This window comes from Pleurodeles waltl, chromosome 3_1, assembly GCF_031143425.1.
Source record: "Pleurodeles waltl isolate 20211129_DDA chromosome 3_1, aPleWal1.hap1.20221129, whole genome shotgun sequence".
NCBI lineage: Eukaryota > Metazoa > Chordata > Amphibia > Caudata > Salamandridae > Pleurodeles > Pleurodeles waltl.
Genome location: NC_090440.1, coordinates 1,397,981,045 through 1,397,999,622, shown reverse-complemented (window position 1 = coordinate 1,397,999,622; position 18,578 = coordinate 1,397,981,045). Strand labels below are relative to the sequence as shown.

Sequence of the window (18,578 nt, the reverse complement as noted above, 5' to 3'; positions counted from 1 at the left end):
TTATTTTTATGACAATATGCCAAAGTATCTTAGAGTGTACCCTCAGTGAGAGGATAGGAAATATACCCAAGATATATATACACAATAGCAAAAATATGCAGTATAGTCTTAGAAAACAGTGCAAACAATGTATAGTTACAATAGGATGCAATGGGGAAACATAGGGATAGGGGCAACACAAACCATATACTCCAAAAGTGGAATGCGAACCACGAATGGACCCCAAACCTATGTGACCTTGTAGAGGGTCGCTGGGACTATTAGAAAATAGTGAGAGTTAGCAAAATAACCCTTCCCAAGACCCTGAAAAGTGAGTGCAAAGTGCACTAAAGTTCCCCTAAGGACAAAGTAGTCGTGTTAGAGGAATAATGCAGGAAAGACACAAACCAGCAATAGCAGTCTGCATGTGCTAGGCGAGGGGTCTCTGAAGGTGGCACAATACCTGCTTCAGCCTTGGGAACCCTCTTTGATACCCATGTCCTAGGTACCAAGCGTACCATTTACTAGGGCCTTACAAGGTTGCCAAAGGTTTTGCCAATAGGAGGACAATTGCAGTTTTAGGGAAAGAGATCTGGCACTGGGGACCTGGACAGCAGGAACCCAGTGCACTTTCAGTCCAAATTGCATCAGTTGCCAGGCAAAACGTGTGGGTGACTAAGTAAAAAAAAAAAAAAAAAAAAAAAAAAAAGGGGGGGGGGGGGGTGCACTTTCCCACACACGAGTATAGACTTTCATTGGTGCTTAGCATTCCTTGACAATAGTTTACTTAAAATTTAAAACTTAGCTGTGTTTTCCCTTATTGATTTCTTTTTTCTTTTTATTATTATATTTTACTCTATCTTTCTAGCTCATTTATGGATCTTTATTGCTTTGCATTTTAACTTTATTACTGTTTTGGTACTGCATAAATACTTAACACACTGTCTTAAGTGAACATAGTCTACTCTGTGCCATAGCTACTAGCGGTAAAGCTCAGGTTCATTTAATGACTTCGATCACCCTGGCAAGGGTTGTGGCTATGCCTTGAGGTGGGTCGTCACGAATTTCTTAAATACCGAAAATTTGCACTCACAGATGTGTCAGAGGCCATGACATTTTGCACTTTCCTGGGCCTTCCTCAAACACAGACAGGTTGGAGTGCGCACCTCACATCCTGCACGGTAATCTACAATTAGTGTGTGACTGGCAAAATGCAGACAGTGGACATGTTAGGACTAAAGATGGTAAGGAGCTGTGATCGAATAGTGCTCCACTCAAAGTATATTTGTGCAAATTGATATTACACCCCCAACTCAGCAGCAGAAATATCCGTAGTAGCTTATGCTATGTGGGTAAGGGTGCTGGTGTCTGTCAACATCGAAGGCCCTTATCACCAAGATAAAATGTTTTAACAGAGCTAATGCATAATCATTTAGTATGGACACAGCTGTTCTTTTGGCCTGCCCGGTTGAAAATACAAGTACTGCTTCAGAACTCAAAGCTTAGAGCTTCCGTTGTCGAAAAAGCCCAACTATGAATCCGGATCTGTGGACTGAAAACAATCCCAGAAAAGTTATGAAGTTTAAGAATTTTACTGGCACAGCGTTTTATTTGTAAGGTAGGTAAAGTTATCTTTGTGCTCATCACAGTTACTACCAACTGCATAATCTCACCTGTTTATGTTAGGAGTCTGTGGTGGAGTGTTCGCTGGGCTCCCATTGCCACTAGCATATGGTGAATGACCTGCACTGTTCCCATCTTGTGATCCGTGTTTGCTTCCTGGAGGGCACAAAAAAAACAAAAAAAAAATCATGGCTCACCATCAAACCACTGCAAACACAGTTGAAAGTATTAGTGAGTTAACCAAGTCTTATACTTGTAAGGAACAAACACCTATTGCAGTAGGTTAACTATACTACTTCAGTTAACAAATGAATCAGACACAAAGTGTATGATACAGAAATGGATGCAATTTGTCTTCTCACTGGACTGAAATGGTATCCCTCAACTACCAGCCGCAAAAAGTGCTTGGCAACAGAACATAATATTATTGTTGATGGCCTTGATTGTAATTCATGATTAAACAACATGCACTCATTTGAGAGTTTCTTTAAATTGTTAAAACATCAATAAGATAAGATTAATATAGAGAAGTAAAACAAACGATGTTATCTAGCATTTGGGTAGGAGGTCAAAGCCACCACTACAGCAATCTACCATCAAATTTCATGAGCAATTACAGGTGGTTCTGTAGGTTTGCTTGCAGTGGTGTATGGTTATAGTATGACTGCTAGGGGAAAAGCACTGTGAGAGGTGTGAAAGCCATAAACATGTTCTGCTCATGTTGCAGCAACCCTGAATATTGTTAAGGGTATCGGAGAAAATTAGGTTACTTTCATGCTGCACTCATTTTGGATGCCTACATACTGTCAGGGGTGTGGAATTTCATTATCTACTTGTTCATGGGATAGGTTGCTTTATAAATCTATTTGTCCTGTTAAAAAAAAAAAAAGTATGATCTACTTGTCCTGTTGGGGCCGTGTAATGAAGCAAAAAATTATGGCAGCAATCTCATTATAGGAGTTCTGATAATAGCCTCTCTGATTATGCCAGGGCTCAGATTATTGTAGGGTTGAATTCTAGTAATTCCCTTATTTAGCACCTTTCTACAGACCTACATATTGGGGCTGGAATGCCCTTTTGAGTCTGTACAAACCTAACTCGCATGTTTTAGGGGTTTCACCAGCTCTTCTCTAATTTTTTCTTATACTGAGAAAGGTTTCAAATTTACTCCTGATGCGGGCAGAAGTAAAACTTCTTCCAGGGTTGGGAAAAGTGGTCAGAGGGAAAGTAAACCTGTAAATGCGCAACAGATTTTCACATGAGCAACTCTACACATGCGTATTTGCCTGTGATAAAATGTAGTTCACAAATATTTTCTAGGAGTATGACTTTCTAGCCTAGGTCTGTAAATTCTTGTGAATTCACGAAAGCCGTAACTCTGCACTGATGCAAGGCCATATACCAAGGGTGCACTTTTGTGATTTTCTTTGAGAATTTGGCACTTAGTTATCGAAGACCTCTTGCTTTTAATTAAAATTCTATCTCTATTTATCAGCTGGCTTCACTGTGAGTGACAGGATTCACCTCTTCCGAAGGAGCATATTGGCACAAAGTAGTTTATTCAGTGCCAGGAGCTATTGTGGCAATGTGTGCCTTTTGAGACTGCTAATATTTTTGCTTTTTGCCTATTTTTGAGATGATGGTGAGGGCCCGGCAGCTCCCACAACAAAGTTTCACAAAAACGATGCCAAAACAAGACACGTATTGACAAAACCAGAAGCTGTCCACCAATGTCAGACCTATCTGCTTTGCCAAATCTGGTTTATTTTCATGTTTCCCATAATCTTGTAGAAACTGGTCACGCTGATAATTCCCCATTAAAAATATTTGGGGGGGAAATACCAACAGGCATCAACATTTTACTAAATGATGCTTCAAAGGAAGGGTACCTAAAATTTCACAGTAGTTGAGCAAAATGTTTTTTCCTAGTTGCATTTTTTATGAACATTTTATTTTGAAAGCAAATCACTCTTGCTTTCAAGCTTCTGTAAATATCTGCATCTAAACAGAGAGCATTCTGAGAGCATTACACGTAGCCTTTGGTTGTTAAACTTTGCAAGTGTGTCCACACATTTTTATATGGAATCACTGGCAGTAGTGCAGTCCAAGCTTGCAACATTTTCTTAGAGTGCTCACCTTAATAATAAAGGCTTTACATTAATGAACCATAAATAGAAGTTCCAGACAGTAGCAACATATGGACACAAATACCACAACCATAGACAATGCCCTTCCCTGATGCATAATGTGGTACTGTAAACTTGCAGCCAAAGCGTTGGTGTTGCAGGGAGTTGGTCCTACTTGTCCCAAGGACAAAATAAACATGAAAACTTGTTGTCCCCGACTCCAAACAATATGTCCTGGGCGCCGGGCTACAGGAATTCCACACCACTGACACCCAGTGTAGTGTCATCCTGGGTTAGAGAGGTGGTGCAACCAGTGGGAGTAAATTAATTCAAGAGGTGAGAAGTCTATGATTCAGAGTAATCAAGATGTACCAAAACCGTTAGTTAAGGGTCTGTGGGATTCACTCAGAAAAGAAAGAAGGTACAACACACAGAAAATTAAGCAGTGAACAATTTAACAATGAAGTACACATGCCTGCAAGTTATAAAACTACTCCAATACAGAAATAAGCAGGAAACGAGCGGGAAGGACAATAAAAAAGGGAAAAAGTGTGGCACCACGCAAAACGAGGAAGTGAAACTGACTGATGGTGGTAGGGAGTAGTGACACTAATACATGAGTTCAGTTACATTAATTTATAGAACACTCTTATGCAGCAGCTTAAAAAAAAAAGTCAAGATCTGAGGGACAGGGGAATAAAAGAAAAGCGTCCACAAGGAGGCAAAAGCAAGATGCAAGAGTGGGCTAGACACCATAAACTTAGATTCTTGGTGGCCATTACAGAAACACCCCACTCTCTGAATGCTGCCCTTAGTAATTCTAGAAGTTTCAGTATGTTGAGGGCGGCAAAACAAAATACACTTGGGACTGTGCAAAGTGAATTTCGCAACCAAGAAGTCTCATATGGACTGCTGGACAGTATACATGAAAGCAGTGGAGAGACTGAATATGACGGACGTGGTTTCTGCATCGCAGTCTACTGAAAAGCTGAACAGCTGCATTTAGCACGAACTGGTGTCAGGGAAGTATTACTTGATCTCCCAAAATAACAAAATTACCGTAATCTGAATTGAATTGTACAATGCCTTTGAGTACTAGGAAATGGAGATTGGCTAGATTAAAGGAAGAATTCTTCTGGGAGTTTTATTTGCAAAAAAACATTTTCTGGTGACTCTTGCACCCCGATTCTTCAGAGGCAAGCAGACTTCAAAATCAGATAACACCGTAAACTGAGCGGGAAGGCTAAAAGGAGTTCTCATCACAGAGAGCCATAAGTCCAGATCCCAGATGAAGACAGCAGCTCTTGTAAATCAAGAGTTCTGTATGTGCTGAATTAAGCGCAAGACAGTTACAGAGCCTCCATCAACAAAACAATGAAAGATATAAGATATAGCGGATGATTCTGAAATATTTTTGGGGGAAGCAGTGGCATGGACGAGTTGAGTGTAATCCACAATCATACAGAACCGTACCTCAACTAGATGCTAAGGACGTCACATAAATGTTCAACTAAAGCAGCAACATTATGGCTCCCTGAGGAACACCAAAGCTGAGCTTCATTGGCATGGAGCTGTGTGGTAGTAAAATGATTATTCAGCTTTTGTCAATCAGAAAACACTTATCCTAGTTCAGGACGGTGCCACAGAGACCGGACTTCTTGAGCCAGGAGAGACGAATGGAGTGACTGATAGTGTTGCATGCCACAGAAGCTCAAACTGGACCAGTGCCACTACAGACTACCAGTATCAGCAGATCATCTAACACAGGCGATGACCATTGCCTACCTGAAATGGATCAAGTACGCATGCCTTCTCGAAGTGTTCCTGGTTCTAGCTAAAAACTACCACAGAAACAACAGAGATTGGGACAGGTTTTACTTTATCACTTTCTTATAAACAAGGGTATGATATTTGCTGGTTTTCAAACCATAGGGACTAGCCCATTATTCAGAGCAAAAAGAAGATATGGGCATCAAATGGGTGTCTCTGGACTTCATCCATCCTGCCAGACAGATGAGGAGAAGCTGGCATTAATGGCTGGCCAACCGACCGATTTCATCAATGGGAGAATATATAAGAGATAAGAGAGAGCAAGAGAAAGAAAAAGAAAGAGAAAGAGAGAAAGAAAGAGAAAGAAAGAAAGAAAGAAAGAAAGAAAGAAGAGAATCGAAAGAGAAACAGAGAGAGAGAGAGAGAGAGAGAGAGAGAGAGAGAGAGAGAGAGAGAGAGAGAGAGAGCGAAAAAAAAAAAAAACTTGAATAACCGCCCTTTTTTTTTGATAAATAAATTTTTTATTGATTTTGCACGAAAACACTAGTAAATACAAATCAACATGAAGCCAACGGGCATTTAAACAATGATGGTCGAATCCTAGGTCCCCCCACACTTTGTTGATACATACAATATACAATCCTAAAACCTAAAAGCCTGCCGTGCCCTCCCACCTCCCCCATATCTTGTTATGCTTATTCAAACAACCTCTGGCCTCATATATAAGTTTCTCACGCTGCGCACACCAATCCACCCCCCATCTCCACTTAATCAGTGTCGGCGCATTCTTTGCCTTCCACTCTGTCATTATATCCCTCTTGGCCACCAGGCATGCCATCCCTAAAAAGGTCTGGTCTGATCTTCTCAGCCCAGTGTCACCCCATGACCCCCAGGAGGAGGGGCACTGGCAACCTCTCCACCTCCTCTTGTAAGACCCCAGAAATCTCCTGCACAACCGCCCCCCAGTAGGCCGCTATTATCGGGCATGCCCATACCATGTGGAAGAAGTCAGCTGTGGGGCTCCCACAACGTGTGCATTCCGCCGAGGAGCGGAGGCCCGCTCTGTGTAGTTTGTCGGGCGTGAGATATGCGTCATGCAGAAAGTAGGTTTGTATTAACCGGAGGCGAGTGGCCATTGTAAGGGAGCGCGGGGCCATCAGTGCTTCTGTCCAATCCGTGTCCTCCATGGGACCCACCCAATCCTACCACCTCCTGCGAAGTCCTCCCAGGGGGCCCGCCGCGACGGTAGTTAGGGTGCGATATATCTGGGAAACCCCTCCTCTGCCCAGGTTTCCCATCAGAGCTTTGGCTTCCATGGGGCTATGCTCGGGATGATGTCTCCAGACTGTATGTGGACTAGTAGGGCATGGCGCAACTGAAGGTATCGGTAGAACTGTGTCTTGTTCAAGGCGTATTGTTTCTGGAGGTCCTGAAAGGACCGCATATGTGACCCTTCCCAGATATCACCCAGAGTGGAGATACCTATGTTGTCCCAGGTCTGAAGGCCCTCTAGGCCTGCCACATGTTCCAACTGCCTCCCGTGCCATAGCGGGGTCTGTTGGGTAAGGCGTCCCCACCACCCCGTCACTTTCTGAGCTGTCCGCCATCCCTGTAGCACCACTTGGGTTACATCTGGGGTATCTCGAGGGATCGGATTCCCATAAAGGGTGCCGAAGATCTGTGGGTAGCCCATTGTTTGTAGTTCTAGTTTGTATGCGGGGTCTGACCAACCACCTACCACCCAGTCATTAATTACAAGTGTGTGCATTGCTAGATAGTAGTATTGGATATTAGACATGCCTAAGCCCCCCTCGTATATGTCTCTCTGACATGTTTTAAGTGACAATCGTGCGCGAGTTCCGCCCCATATGAATTGGCGCGCTAAGGAATCCATCTCTCTGAACCATTTCCTGGGGACGGGAAGTGGGAAGTTCTGTAGGAGGTATAGGAGCCTGGGGAGGATCATCATCTTGTACAGCGCTATTCTGCCAAGTAGATTCAGGGGAAGCACCTTCCAGCGCAGGAGGTCGAGCTTGATTTTCTTTGTTAGTGGCGTGATATTAAGTTCCCATGCTAACTCGGGAAGAAGTGAGATATGTATTCCTAGGTATTTGAAGCTGTTTCTCCGAACTGTTTCGTTGCCAGTCTATACAGTCGCGAGAGCGGTGTAGGGGGACTAGCAGGGACTTGGCTGGGTTCAGGATCAATCCTGAGGCTTCTGCGAAAAGTCTCAGGATTTCTAGGACGCGCGGGCCGCTTTTGGGTGGGTTGGAGATATACAGAAGAACATCGTCTGCGTATAATGCCACTCGGTCTTCCGAACCGATGGGCCAGTGCCAGCCCTCAATCAATGGGTCGTTTCTCAGTAGTATCGCCAAGGGTTCTATTACTAGCGCAAAAAGTAGAGGGGATAGCGGGCATCCCTGTCGCGTTCCACGGCCCATGGGGAACGGGTCGGAGACTACTCCGTTCACCCGGACTCGGGCAGTCGGATTAGAGTATAGGAGTTTCACTAGTCCTCTGAATTTCGGTCCGAGCCCATTTTTATGCAGGACCTGTTCGAGGTAAGACCAATCCACCGTATCAAAGGCCTTTTCAAAATCAAGTAGAAGTAGTGCCAAGTATTTGTGTGACAGAGTTTGGCGGTGCGCCAAAGCCAGATGTAACCGCCTGATGCAGTGCCTGGTACTACGGGTAGGCATGAAGCCACATTGGTCCGGGTGAACCAGAGTGGGCATTACCTCCTTTAGTCTGGAGGCAAGGATCGAGGAGAGTACCTTAATTTCGACATTTAGGAGTGAGATGGGCCGGTACGCTGAGCAGTGTCGTGAAGGGGGCTGGGTTTTGGGGATCACCACAATTGTCGCTTGGTCAATCTCAGTGGGGAAGCGGCCTTGGTTTTCAGCTTCGTGGTACATATTAAGTAGGTGGGGACCCAGGATGTCCCTGCATTTACTATATAGTTCTGCTGGGAAGCCGTCCGGGCCTGGGGTTTTGCCCGTTGCCAGGCTAGATATTGCACTGCCAATCTCAGCAAGGGTAATGGCCTCCTCCATTCTATTTCTCGCCTCTGGGGACACCCTTGGAAGGGTAATATCGTTTAGTAGTGGGGTCTCTCTCTCTCAATGGGGGGGCGTGGGTGCTTGGCATATAGACGCGTATAGTAGGAGGCGAAGCTCTGTACAATTTCTGCAGATGTTTTAACAAGGGAGCCCGAGTCCTCTAGGATCTCGGGTATAATTCTGCCAGCCATGGGGCGGGTGGCTAGCCAGTGCAGCAGTTTCCCGTTTTTATCCCCCCATCCATATATTCGGGCTGCTGAGGCTCTCCACATGTGTTTGGCCGACTCCAGCATCATATGTTTGATATCCTCTCTCACCCTAGTCAGTCGCCTCATGGTAGAGGCCGAGGCCGAGTTTACATGCTGGCGTTCCAGTCTTAGAGCCTCGGTTTCCATTACAGAGATCTGGGAGTTCTGGTCCCGCTCACGGGACCGAAGAATGTGTTTGGCGTGCCCTCTAAGAGTAGCCTTACAAGCGGCCCATATTATTCCCGGGGATTGAACCGAACCTACGTTAAGTTCAAAATATTGACTGAGGTGATTCCTGAGCTCCTGCATGTAATCTTTATCCTGCAGGTGCCAAGCGTTCAGGCGCCACATAGGCCGTTTGGTGGGGTCTACTCCGCCTAGTCGGATACTTATCGGCGCATGGTCCGAGACCCCTCGGGGGAGAATCTCTGCCCCGTTGATGTTTAAGAAGTCCAGAGCGGGCATAAACACAAGGTCTATTCTGGATTGCGTCTGGTGGGCCGCGGACGTGTGCGTGTACTGGCGCTCTCTGGGGTGCCAGGTGCGCCACACCTCGCACAGGCCGAGGCTTTCCGCCCAATTGCTTAGGGCTGAAGCCCTCTGAGATCTATTGGTGGTGATTTCCCCAGATATGTCCAGAGTTGGGTCAAGGACCGCATTGAAGTCGCCCCCCAGTAGGGTGGTCCCTTGGGGAAGTCCTGAGGTCACTCGGTGGAGCGAAAGTAGGAAGGTGTCCAGCCCCGCTGGAGGGGCGTAGGCACATACAAGGTTTAACGGGTGTCCCTGAAGAGTCCCTGTGACTACTACGAATCTACCCTGTGGGTCGGACTGCGTGGCTGTGATCACCATGGGTAAAGATCGGTGCAGTAGGATAGCCACCCCTCTAGAGCCTCTGGAGAACCCTGCGTGGTATACTCTATCATATCCTCCTCGCGCGAGCATAGGGCATCTGGATCCCAGGAGGTGGGTCTCCTGGAGGAGGACCACGGAGGGGGAATATCTACGGAGTGTGTGGAATACTGCTGATCTCTTGATCTTGTCCAATAGGCCATTTACATTCCAGGAAAGGACTTGGGTCATCAAGGGCCAAGCGTGAGGTGTGTAGGTGTTACGCAAGATTTAGTGTGTGGGTGTAAACCCAGGGACGACCATTTCCAACAATTAGGCGAAATCTTAAAGTTACAAACCAGGCTGACTAACTCGTAGCCCTTTAAACCCAACTCAAACTCCCCCCCCTCCCTCCCCCCCTGAAACTCCCCATACTCCCACCCCGGAAGCATCTGTTGCCCAAAAACCCAACCAAAACCAGACAGCCAGCATTGCTGTCGTTGGGGTGGAGTGGTGGACCCCTCCTTTCTTTCGGATCAGTTGCAATTAGCGGTCGCAAAACGAGCATTCAACACCATATTTTAAAAGGTCTCTGGTGTCGACAACGGCAGTCCCACTGGGGCCTGCCCGAGCACATCAGGCGCGGCCAGTCTCTTCCCGCGTCCAACGAGGGGGCCGCACACGACTTGTCAGCCGAGCACCGGAGATTGACTCAGGCGACCATCTTCTGTCACTAGGGCCGGTGTCTGAGGCCCCGGAAGAGCGTCCGCCGTGATCTCAGTCTGTGAGCCTGAGTCTTGGGCCGTCTCACCGTCCGCAGGAGTGTTCAGGTCTTTCCGTCTACCTCTTCGAGATCTGGTGCGTCGCCTGCTCCTCCGAGGTCCTTCTGAAGAGGGGGGTATGACACAAGGGGTTTTCCCGGCAGCCCCCAATGGACCCCTCCGGGCCCCGACGCCCTCCTCAGTCAGCCAGTCCCACGCCTCCTCAGGTGATTCGAAGAAGTATGCTTTCCCAGCCATGAGAACTTTGAGGCGAGCAGGGAAGAGGAGCATGTATGAAAGTTGCATTGCCCTGAGTTTTTGCTTAACTTGCTCATACGACCTGCGGCGGGTTTGGACCTCTCTGGTGTAGTCCGGAAAAATTAGGATTTTGTGGTTTTCCCATTGAAGATCTTCCAACCTCCTCGCTTCTTTAAGGATGTTGTCTCTATCTTTAAAATTAAAAAAACGTGCGATCATTGGGCGCTTCGGGCCGCCCGGGGGGGGCGAGGTGCGAGTGCCCTGTGGGCTCGTTCAACTGCGAACAGGGGCGAGAGGGATTGGTCCGGCATCCACGTTTTGATCCATCTCTCTAGGAACTCGGAGGCCCTGTCATCTTCTATACCCTCGGGGAAGCCGATAAAGCGTAGGTTGTTGCGTCTTGCCCGGTTTTCAGCATCCTCTGCACGGCGGTGAAGCTCGTTGGTTCGGGTCTGCAGTTGGGACACTTTGATTTTGAGGTCAGACAAATCAGTATCATTCTGGGAAACTCGGGATTCCACCTCAGTGATTCGGTTTACTGCGTTTCTAAGGTCTTGTCTGATGAGGCCCATATCCACTCGTACTTCTCCGATTTTGGTTTCTACGGCTACCTGCGATGACTGAATAGCTTGGAGAATGGCGCTCACTCCGTCCAGGGTCGGGCCCCCGGTGGCTGCGTCTCCCCCTCCCCGCTGGCCCGCCGTCGTCGTGAACTGATCGATTTTTTGTTGGGAGGGTGGAGGCTGTTTGTTTGCCTTGTCTTTTCCCATCGTGGTGTCCGGGGCGGGAGCCGGGTGTGTCCCACTCCCTGTATTTATGTTTTCAAGCCCAGGTTTTCAATTTGTTTTCCGGTGTCTTGGACCAGGGAAGGTACCGCCGCGTCGCTCCGCGCAGGGATGGCGGGGTGTCACTGTCTCAGGGGCGTTGTCTGGACTAATTTACTCTTTCTTGGGCTCTATGGAAGCATCTTTTGCCGGTATCGTTGAAAGATCTAATCGTTGGCTCCCATCCGGTAGCTCCCCTCCTCTCACCCTCTTCCCAGGCGAAAGGGACTCACTATAGTTCCGGGCTCAAAGCCTCACCACACCCAGGATCTGGTGTTTCCGTAAAGGGCCCCGTTTCGCCACACGCTGGCCTCCACTTCTCAGATCTGTCTCTACAAGGGTCAATTGTCCATAACTCGAGGCCTTGGAGTTCAGACTGTTTCAGGGTGTGTGTCTCCACTCCTCGGAACCTGGTCTGCTACCAGCTCTTGGCGTGGTCCTTGGCCAATCCCCTCTTGACGGAGATCTGAATGGGATCCGGAGGTGGGCCACCGCCTGTCCCCTTCACTGTAGCAATGACAGGGGAGGGGGGGTTCTTCCGACTCGTCGACCCCCTCTCCTTCCTTCTCCTCCACTCCCGGGCATCGTCTCCGTCCACCCGGGCGGACCCGCCCGACCTCCAGTCGAGACCCGACCCCCCCCGCGTGGCCCCAGCCCCTATTACGTACCAGGAGGGGGCCACGGGGGGAACAAGCAGCGGCGGCGGTCTTCTCGTCCACGCCCGGCCGCTTCACTTCCGTCTCGCGGCCAGGCAGGATGGATGGGGGGTCCCAGGCCTCCCGGCCTGCACCCGCAGGTCAGTGCACAGGGCGGGGCCGCTCACCTGGTGCCTTCTTCCTCGGCCGCCCGGCTACAGGGATCCGCCGCCGGGGCCCGGTCCAGGCCCCCCAGGGACTCTCTCCGGTCTTTCAGCCTGCCACGCACGTCATCAGCTCAGCTATCGGCCTGGCCTCGGCCCAGCCGGGCGCGTCGCGATCACCATCTTGTTTTCCCTCCCGGGATCGGCCCGATCTCCGCGCGGGCATAGACTGCAGGGTCTCTGTTTTTTTTCGGCGTGCGCGACCCCCGCGAGACCCAGGGGTGTCCGAATCGGTGTCTTTCAGCTCCCTTGGACTGTGCTAATTATGGGCGGATGACGGAGGGGTCCAGAGCACTCTCAGAGTGCGACCGCCATCTTGACGCCCGAAGCCACGCCCCCGAATAACCGCCCTTTATGTGCTGTTAAAGAATAGTCAGAGACATCTACTCGAACTGTTAGGTTTGTAACTTTATAAAAAAAAAAAAAAAACACAGAAGAAAAGGATAGGTTCACAGCTCAGCTGAATGTGTATGTTGATAATTAATAGCCAGTGCAGTCGGCAATTATGAGCAGTATTGATCTTTTAGGAAAGGAAAGCAGAATTGGCTAATTTAATCTGTTTCTCACAATCTACTATATGCATACTATGCTGATTAAGATCAGGGAAGTTGGGGCCAGATGTAGCAAAAGCAAAGTTTGCAAATTGCGAGTCAGACCGACTCGCAATTTGCAACTCGCAAAACTGTATGCAGAAAGGTGTCTCAGACACCTTCTGCGACTCGCTATGGGGCCGCAAAGACCCACCTCATGAATATTAATGAGGTGGGTTGCATTTTGCAACCCCATAGCGAGTCCATGCATTCACAGGGATGGTGGCCTGCTGAAGACAGCAGACCTCCATGTCTGGGACTGCTTTTTTTAATAAAGCCGTTTATATTTCTTTTTTTTCTTTTTTCTTTTAATTGCAGCCCGTTTTCCTTAAAGGAAAACTAGTTGCAATACAAAAAAATAATGAAACCATTTGGTTTAATTTTTTCAGAGTAGGCAGTGGTCCATTGGACCACTGCCTGCTCTGAAAAATTATTTTTAGCGACATTCACAAAGGGGAAGGGGTCCCCTGGGGACCCCTTCCCGTTTGCGAATGAGTTACCACCCACTTCAAGTGGGTGTTAACTGCAAATTGCTTTGCGACCGCTTTCGCGGTCACAAAGCAATTCTGCATTGCTGTGCGAGTCGCAAATAGGAAGGGAACACCCCTTCCTATTTGCGAGTCAGATTCACATTTTGCGAGTCGGTACCGACTCGCAAAATGTGAATCAGCATCGCGATGGCTATTTTGCATGGAACAAACTGCGTTTTTCGCAGTTTGCAACATGCAAACCGGTTCCTACATCTGGCCCCAAGTTCTTAAGCGCTAATGATGCTCATTTTGGTGGATATGCAGACTGAACTTACCCAAAATATTCAAAAGACATTTATTATGTTTGGACCCAAGTCCTGTTTTTATTATATGTTTGCAGAGAGACGAAGAAAACAGAAATACTTTTGTGTTGAAATAATTAAGTAGAACAGCTGTCTCATTATTAGATTGTCAAGAGGTTCAAAGAACTAAGATAGCAACGGGAAAAAAGGATGCTCCAATCACTCTCCCAATGTAACACAATGATCGTTTGAGATCTTTCCAAGTGAGAGGGTGGAAGTTTGGAAAGAAGACCCAAAACGATTTCACAAGATGAAAGGAATGGGCTCATTACAATATAAAATCTCAGAGGTTGCAAGGCTCAAGCCCAACGGGTATCTGGAACGATGGGTATGCATATCACCGAACAGTTAAAGATTGTCATGTCCTTTTTAGGTGTTGCCCGAGACCGTGCATGTGCAGTTGCTTGCGTAATCTTTTGCCGACGCCTAAAAGGGTTGCAAGACAGACCTCGAATGAACATAAAAATGTTGCTAGACCTGCAGGTCGAGTAACCTGAATAACCTACTCAACCTAATTAATCTACTTGACCAGGAAATGGGTCTCCAATTGACTGATCCTAGACAATTATTTAGGTTACAGAGTCTTTCTCTTCATTCTTACATATAAATACACCTTCAACTATGTGATCTCAGCATTTCTGCTGTACAAAATAAACCTCTTAATTGATTAAATAGATTAAACTTTTGCTCCATGTATAAAAAGAATGTAGCACACATGTAGGGGGACACAAGATCCATGACTTACTTCTTAGTTTACTAATAGCACTGCCATCAGGGCAGGAGTGTTTCTCAGTTTATATTTCACTTTTGATAAGGCCATTACTAAAGCACACTGTGGTAGCACACGGTCATTTACAGACAGTAAATTTCCAAGAAATGCAGAAAACAAAACAAACAAAAAGAAACTCTGCTAACTTGCAGCTTTACTGATAAAAACTATATAGTGCATCAACAATACCCAAATAAATATTACCAAATAAAATGGGTTTCAGAAAACATGTATCCTTTTCACTTCACCAAGTAAAGTGTTCCGATTTCTATTCATCGGATGAAATTATTTTCCATCTCATAGAAGTATAAAAAAAAATAGACTTACACAACTACTGAAATATACTTGAAATTTTTAGACAGCTACCTTAGGGCCAGATGTAGCAACAATAGGATTTGCGACTCGGAAATTGCGACTCCGAGCGACTCGCAATTTCCGCGTCACAAAACCTAATGCAGAAAGGTGTCTCAGACACCTTCTGCGAGTCGCTATGGGGTCGCAAAGACCCACCTCATTAATATTAATGAGGTGGGTCGCAAATTGCGGCCCCATAGCGACTATGGGCACTCACTGACATGGAGGCCTGCTGTAGTCAGCAGACCTCCATGTCCGTGACTGCTTGTTAATAAAGCAGGTTTTTTTTTTTTCAAGTGTAGCCCGTTTTCCTTAAAGGAAAACGAGCTGCACTTAAAAAAATCTGAAACCTTTTGTTTCGGATTTTTTTCAGGGCAGGTAGTGGTCACTACCTGCCCTGAAAAAATGTTTTGGGGTCCATTCAAAAAAATGTTTTGGGGTCCATTCACAAAAATTCCATTTTGGGGTCCATTCACAATTTGCGAGTGGGTTACCATCCACTTCAAGTGGATGGTAACTGCGACTCGCAAATAGGAAGGGAACACCCCTTACTATTTGCAAGTCGGAAATGCATTTTGCGAGTCAGTCCCGACTCGCAAAATGTATTTCTGCATAGCAAACTCCGGTTTGCGAGTCGCAAACGGCAATTTTTGCGAGTCGCAAACTGGTTGCTACATCGGGCCCTCAGTTATTTAAGTGTAGGGTGTTAGGAACAACCTACCAGGACAGCTTTTTATTTCACACACTTTTTACAGCAGGTCAGACAGTTCACCTTACAAAATCCTGGAACTCCCAGTCAGAAGGAAAAATGTTAAAAGACAAACAAACTTTTGACCTCCGTCTCTGAACACAGAGCAAATGTCACAAGATAAGAACAAGATTTAAAGGAGTCTTTATTGCTCCTTTATTTTGACTGAAAAGAAAACCTGTTCTTTGTCAACTTGCCAGAAGGGGCAAGCAGGTCCTAAAAAATAGCTCAACCTGAAACAATATGACTCATCAAGTGGGCGAGTAGATTCTTCAAAACCTGCAAGCCCACCCATTAATTTCCATGGCTTGGCTTCATTGTAGCTCTTGTTTATTTTATTTTCACTGGTCAGTAGCAGCTGCTTTCTTTTTATCAGTTTCTCTACAGACCGCTTTAGGAGGATTTTGGTATTAGTTACTTTAAATCGGAGGCACACCAAATCTCTGCAGGGAATCAGCTGTGCATGCTTTACAGCGCCTTTGTGCCCGTTCACTATAGTTAATTACACGGATATTTATAGCTGTCACAACTTTCCCTTCTGTAAGGATTAGCAGGTGATGGATTGGGGTTACAAAGTAATAGAAGATGACAAGGAACATATGCTGACACAGGGCAAGCAGGTGTGTATTTGGGAAAAGCCACTGGACAATAGCCATTGTCACAGCACCTTGTCCTCTACTGGTATAAAAGGCCCAGCCGGGTGGGAGAGCGTATACAGAAGGGGTTTGTTGTGCTCTGGAGACACCCCTCCCTAGTGTGTGCAGCTGACAATGAGAGAGCCTGAGACAAAGTGCAAAAAAAAAAAAAAAAAAACACAAGAGCAGTTATGGGAACTAGGGGAGGGCCCTTATCTGCTGAGCCCATCTTTGCCATGCATTGCACAGAGCCAGAGTGTCTCCCAACACCCTCAAAAGAATGGCTTGTACATACTTAAAGACCATGCTGAAGTACACATACAGACATTCACATTTGAGCATGTCCAGTCAAAACCAACTCACAATTTTCTGCCTACGCAAGCAGACATACAGGCACTCACCCACATAGAAATATGCTTAAATATTTGTCCAGAAGTGAACGCCATCACACATGCTGTGTTGCTTTTGCAGAACCGCTTCCTTTTTTCTCTTTTTCACCACATCAACTATCATAATGCAGTATGCATGTTCATTTTTCACTTCCATAGACTAACATTATTACACTGCACAGTCTTGGGTCGGACATGCTCAGCTATCCTCCTCTAGGCCAGGTCACCTGGCTGTTCTTTCAGGTCATTATTTTTTCCTTTTCTGGTTTTGTGGTCTCAGCTGCTGTCTATGTTTGAAAGCTTGTGTATTTTTGGGGCTACATGCCTTATTGTAGATGTAGTTGGATTGTCACAAAGATTGCATGTAGGTTCATTATTTTTAAACATTTACCTTTGCAACTTTGGACATTCTTAAAAAATGAACTGTACCTTACCCAGTATACAGTGAATAAAAAACATGTCAGTTAAATATCCAGGGAACAAGTATTAAAACTGACCTATGTCCGAAAAGTGCACCTGTGAACCATAACCATGTCAGTTTTACAGGGTAACAAACTCCTTTGAAAATGTACCCAAGCCAGAATCATTATATGGAAAACGTATAGCATAAGTAGAAGATCAGCATTCCAATTGGTCAAATAGGCAGGATTTATTGGTTTTGGGAATGCTTGTTAAAACTTAATGAGAGGGATATTTGCTCACAGAAACGCAAATGACCTCTGTCTGCCCACATCCTACCACTAATGCACATTATCGGAAGCAGACATTGCAATAAAGTGAAACCAAACGCCAAAACAGTACATTCAAACCTTCATATCCTGCTCTTGTTAATCCCAGTATTGAGCCCTCCTCTGGGCACATTAAAAATGGACACAAGATGGTAATACTTCACAGAAGCACTCAGGGCTGCTGTGGACATTAATTGATAGTGTTTAATAAATACTCTGGTCATTTTAATAAATAAGTTACATTAAAAAACAAAGCTTGGAACCAATATTCACCTACTTAGTGTCCTTCTGTTATGCCGTATACAAGCTACTAATAGTTCTGTTAAAATTGTAACCTACATGAATAATTTGGCTATGTACTTACAACACCTGCATAGGGGATCCATCTATCAGGGCATATTCACAAATTTAAGACATGAGACGAACAAGTTACATACCTTCAGTAATGCTTTTTCTGGTGGATACAGTAGCTACTGGTGGATTCCTCACCTTATGAATTCACCCAGATCGCCACGCTGATGAGGATATCACAATTGCAAAGCTCCACACGTGAATCCGTCTGATGTCATTGGAGCCATAAGAAGTGCTCGCAGGTGGGCTGTCAGTTTCACCTTTTTTTTTTTTTTTTTACCTTGCCTTGGACGGGAACAGTTGAATACCGACATCACAAGCAAAACACGTGCCAACTCAGTAAACATATAGATATACTAAAATAATTTTATACAAAATAGTGTATATATATATATATATATATATATATATATATATATATATATATATATATACACACACACACACACACACACACACACACACACACTAGCGATAACATTAACAGCACTCTTGGAATGACCAAGTGGGCAAGGGGGAGGCAGGTGGGACTGTGAGGAATCCATAGGTAGTTACTGTATCCACCAGAAAAAGCGTTACCAAAGATAAGTAACTTGTTCTTCTGATGGATACAAGTACCAGTGGATTCCTCACCTTATGAATAGAATCCCAAAGCAGTCCCCGCACTAGGAGGTGGGTGCCCGACTGGTCAAACCAAGAAGTCCTACAAAACAGAATGGGAAAAATATCCATCCCTCCTAACTTCAGAGTCCAAGCAATAACGCTTTGCGAATGTGTGGAGGGAAGCCCAAGTTGCTGCCTTACAAATATCAGCAACCGGCACACCTCTAGCCAAAGCCGAAGT

At 45.9% G+C, this 18,578-nt stretch overlaps 1 protein-coding gene across 1 annotated transcript in view; it reads right to left on the bottom strand.

Annotated features, from left to right (window-relative positions):
- RBM7 (RNA binding motif protein 7) overlaps nt 1-18,578 on the bottom strand; it is a 119,272-nt gene that overhangs the window by 67,365 nt on the left and 33,329 nt on the right. The window contains exon 3 of the mRNA XM_069224926.1: nt 1,653-1,758. Within this exon, the coding sequence (XP_069081027.1) occupies nt 1,653-1,758 (106 nt within the window). The remainder of the gene's footprint in view (nt 1-1,652; nt 1,759-18,578) is intronic.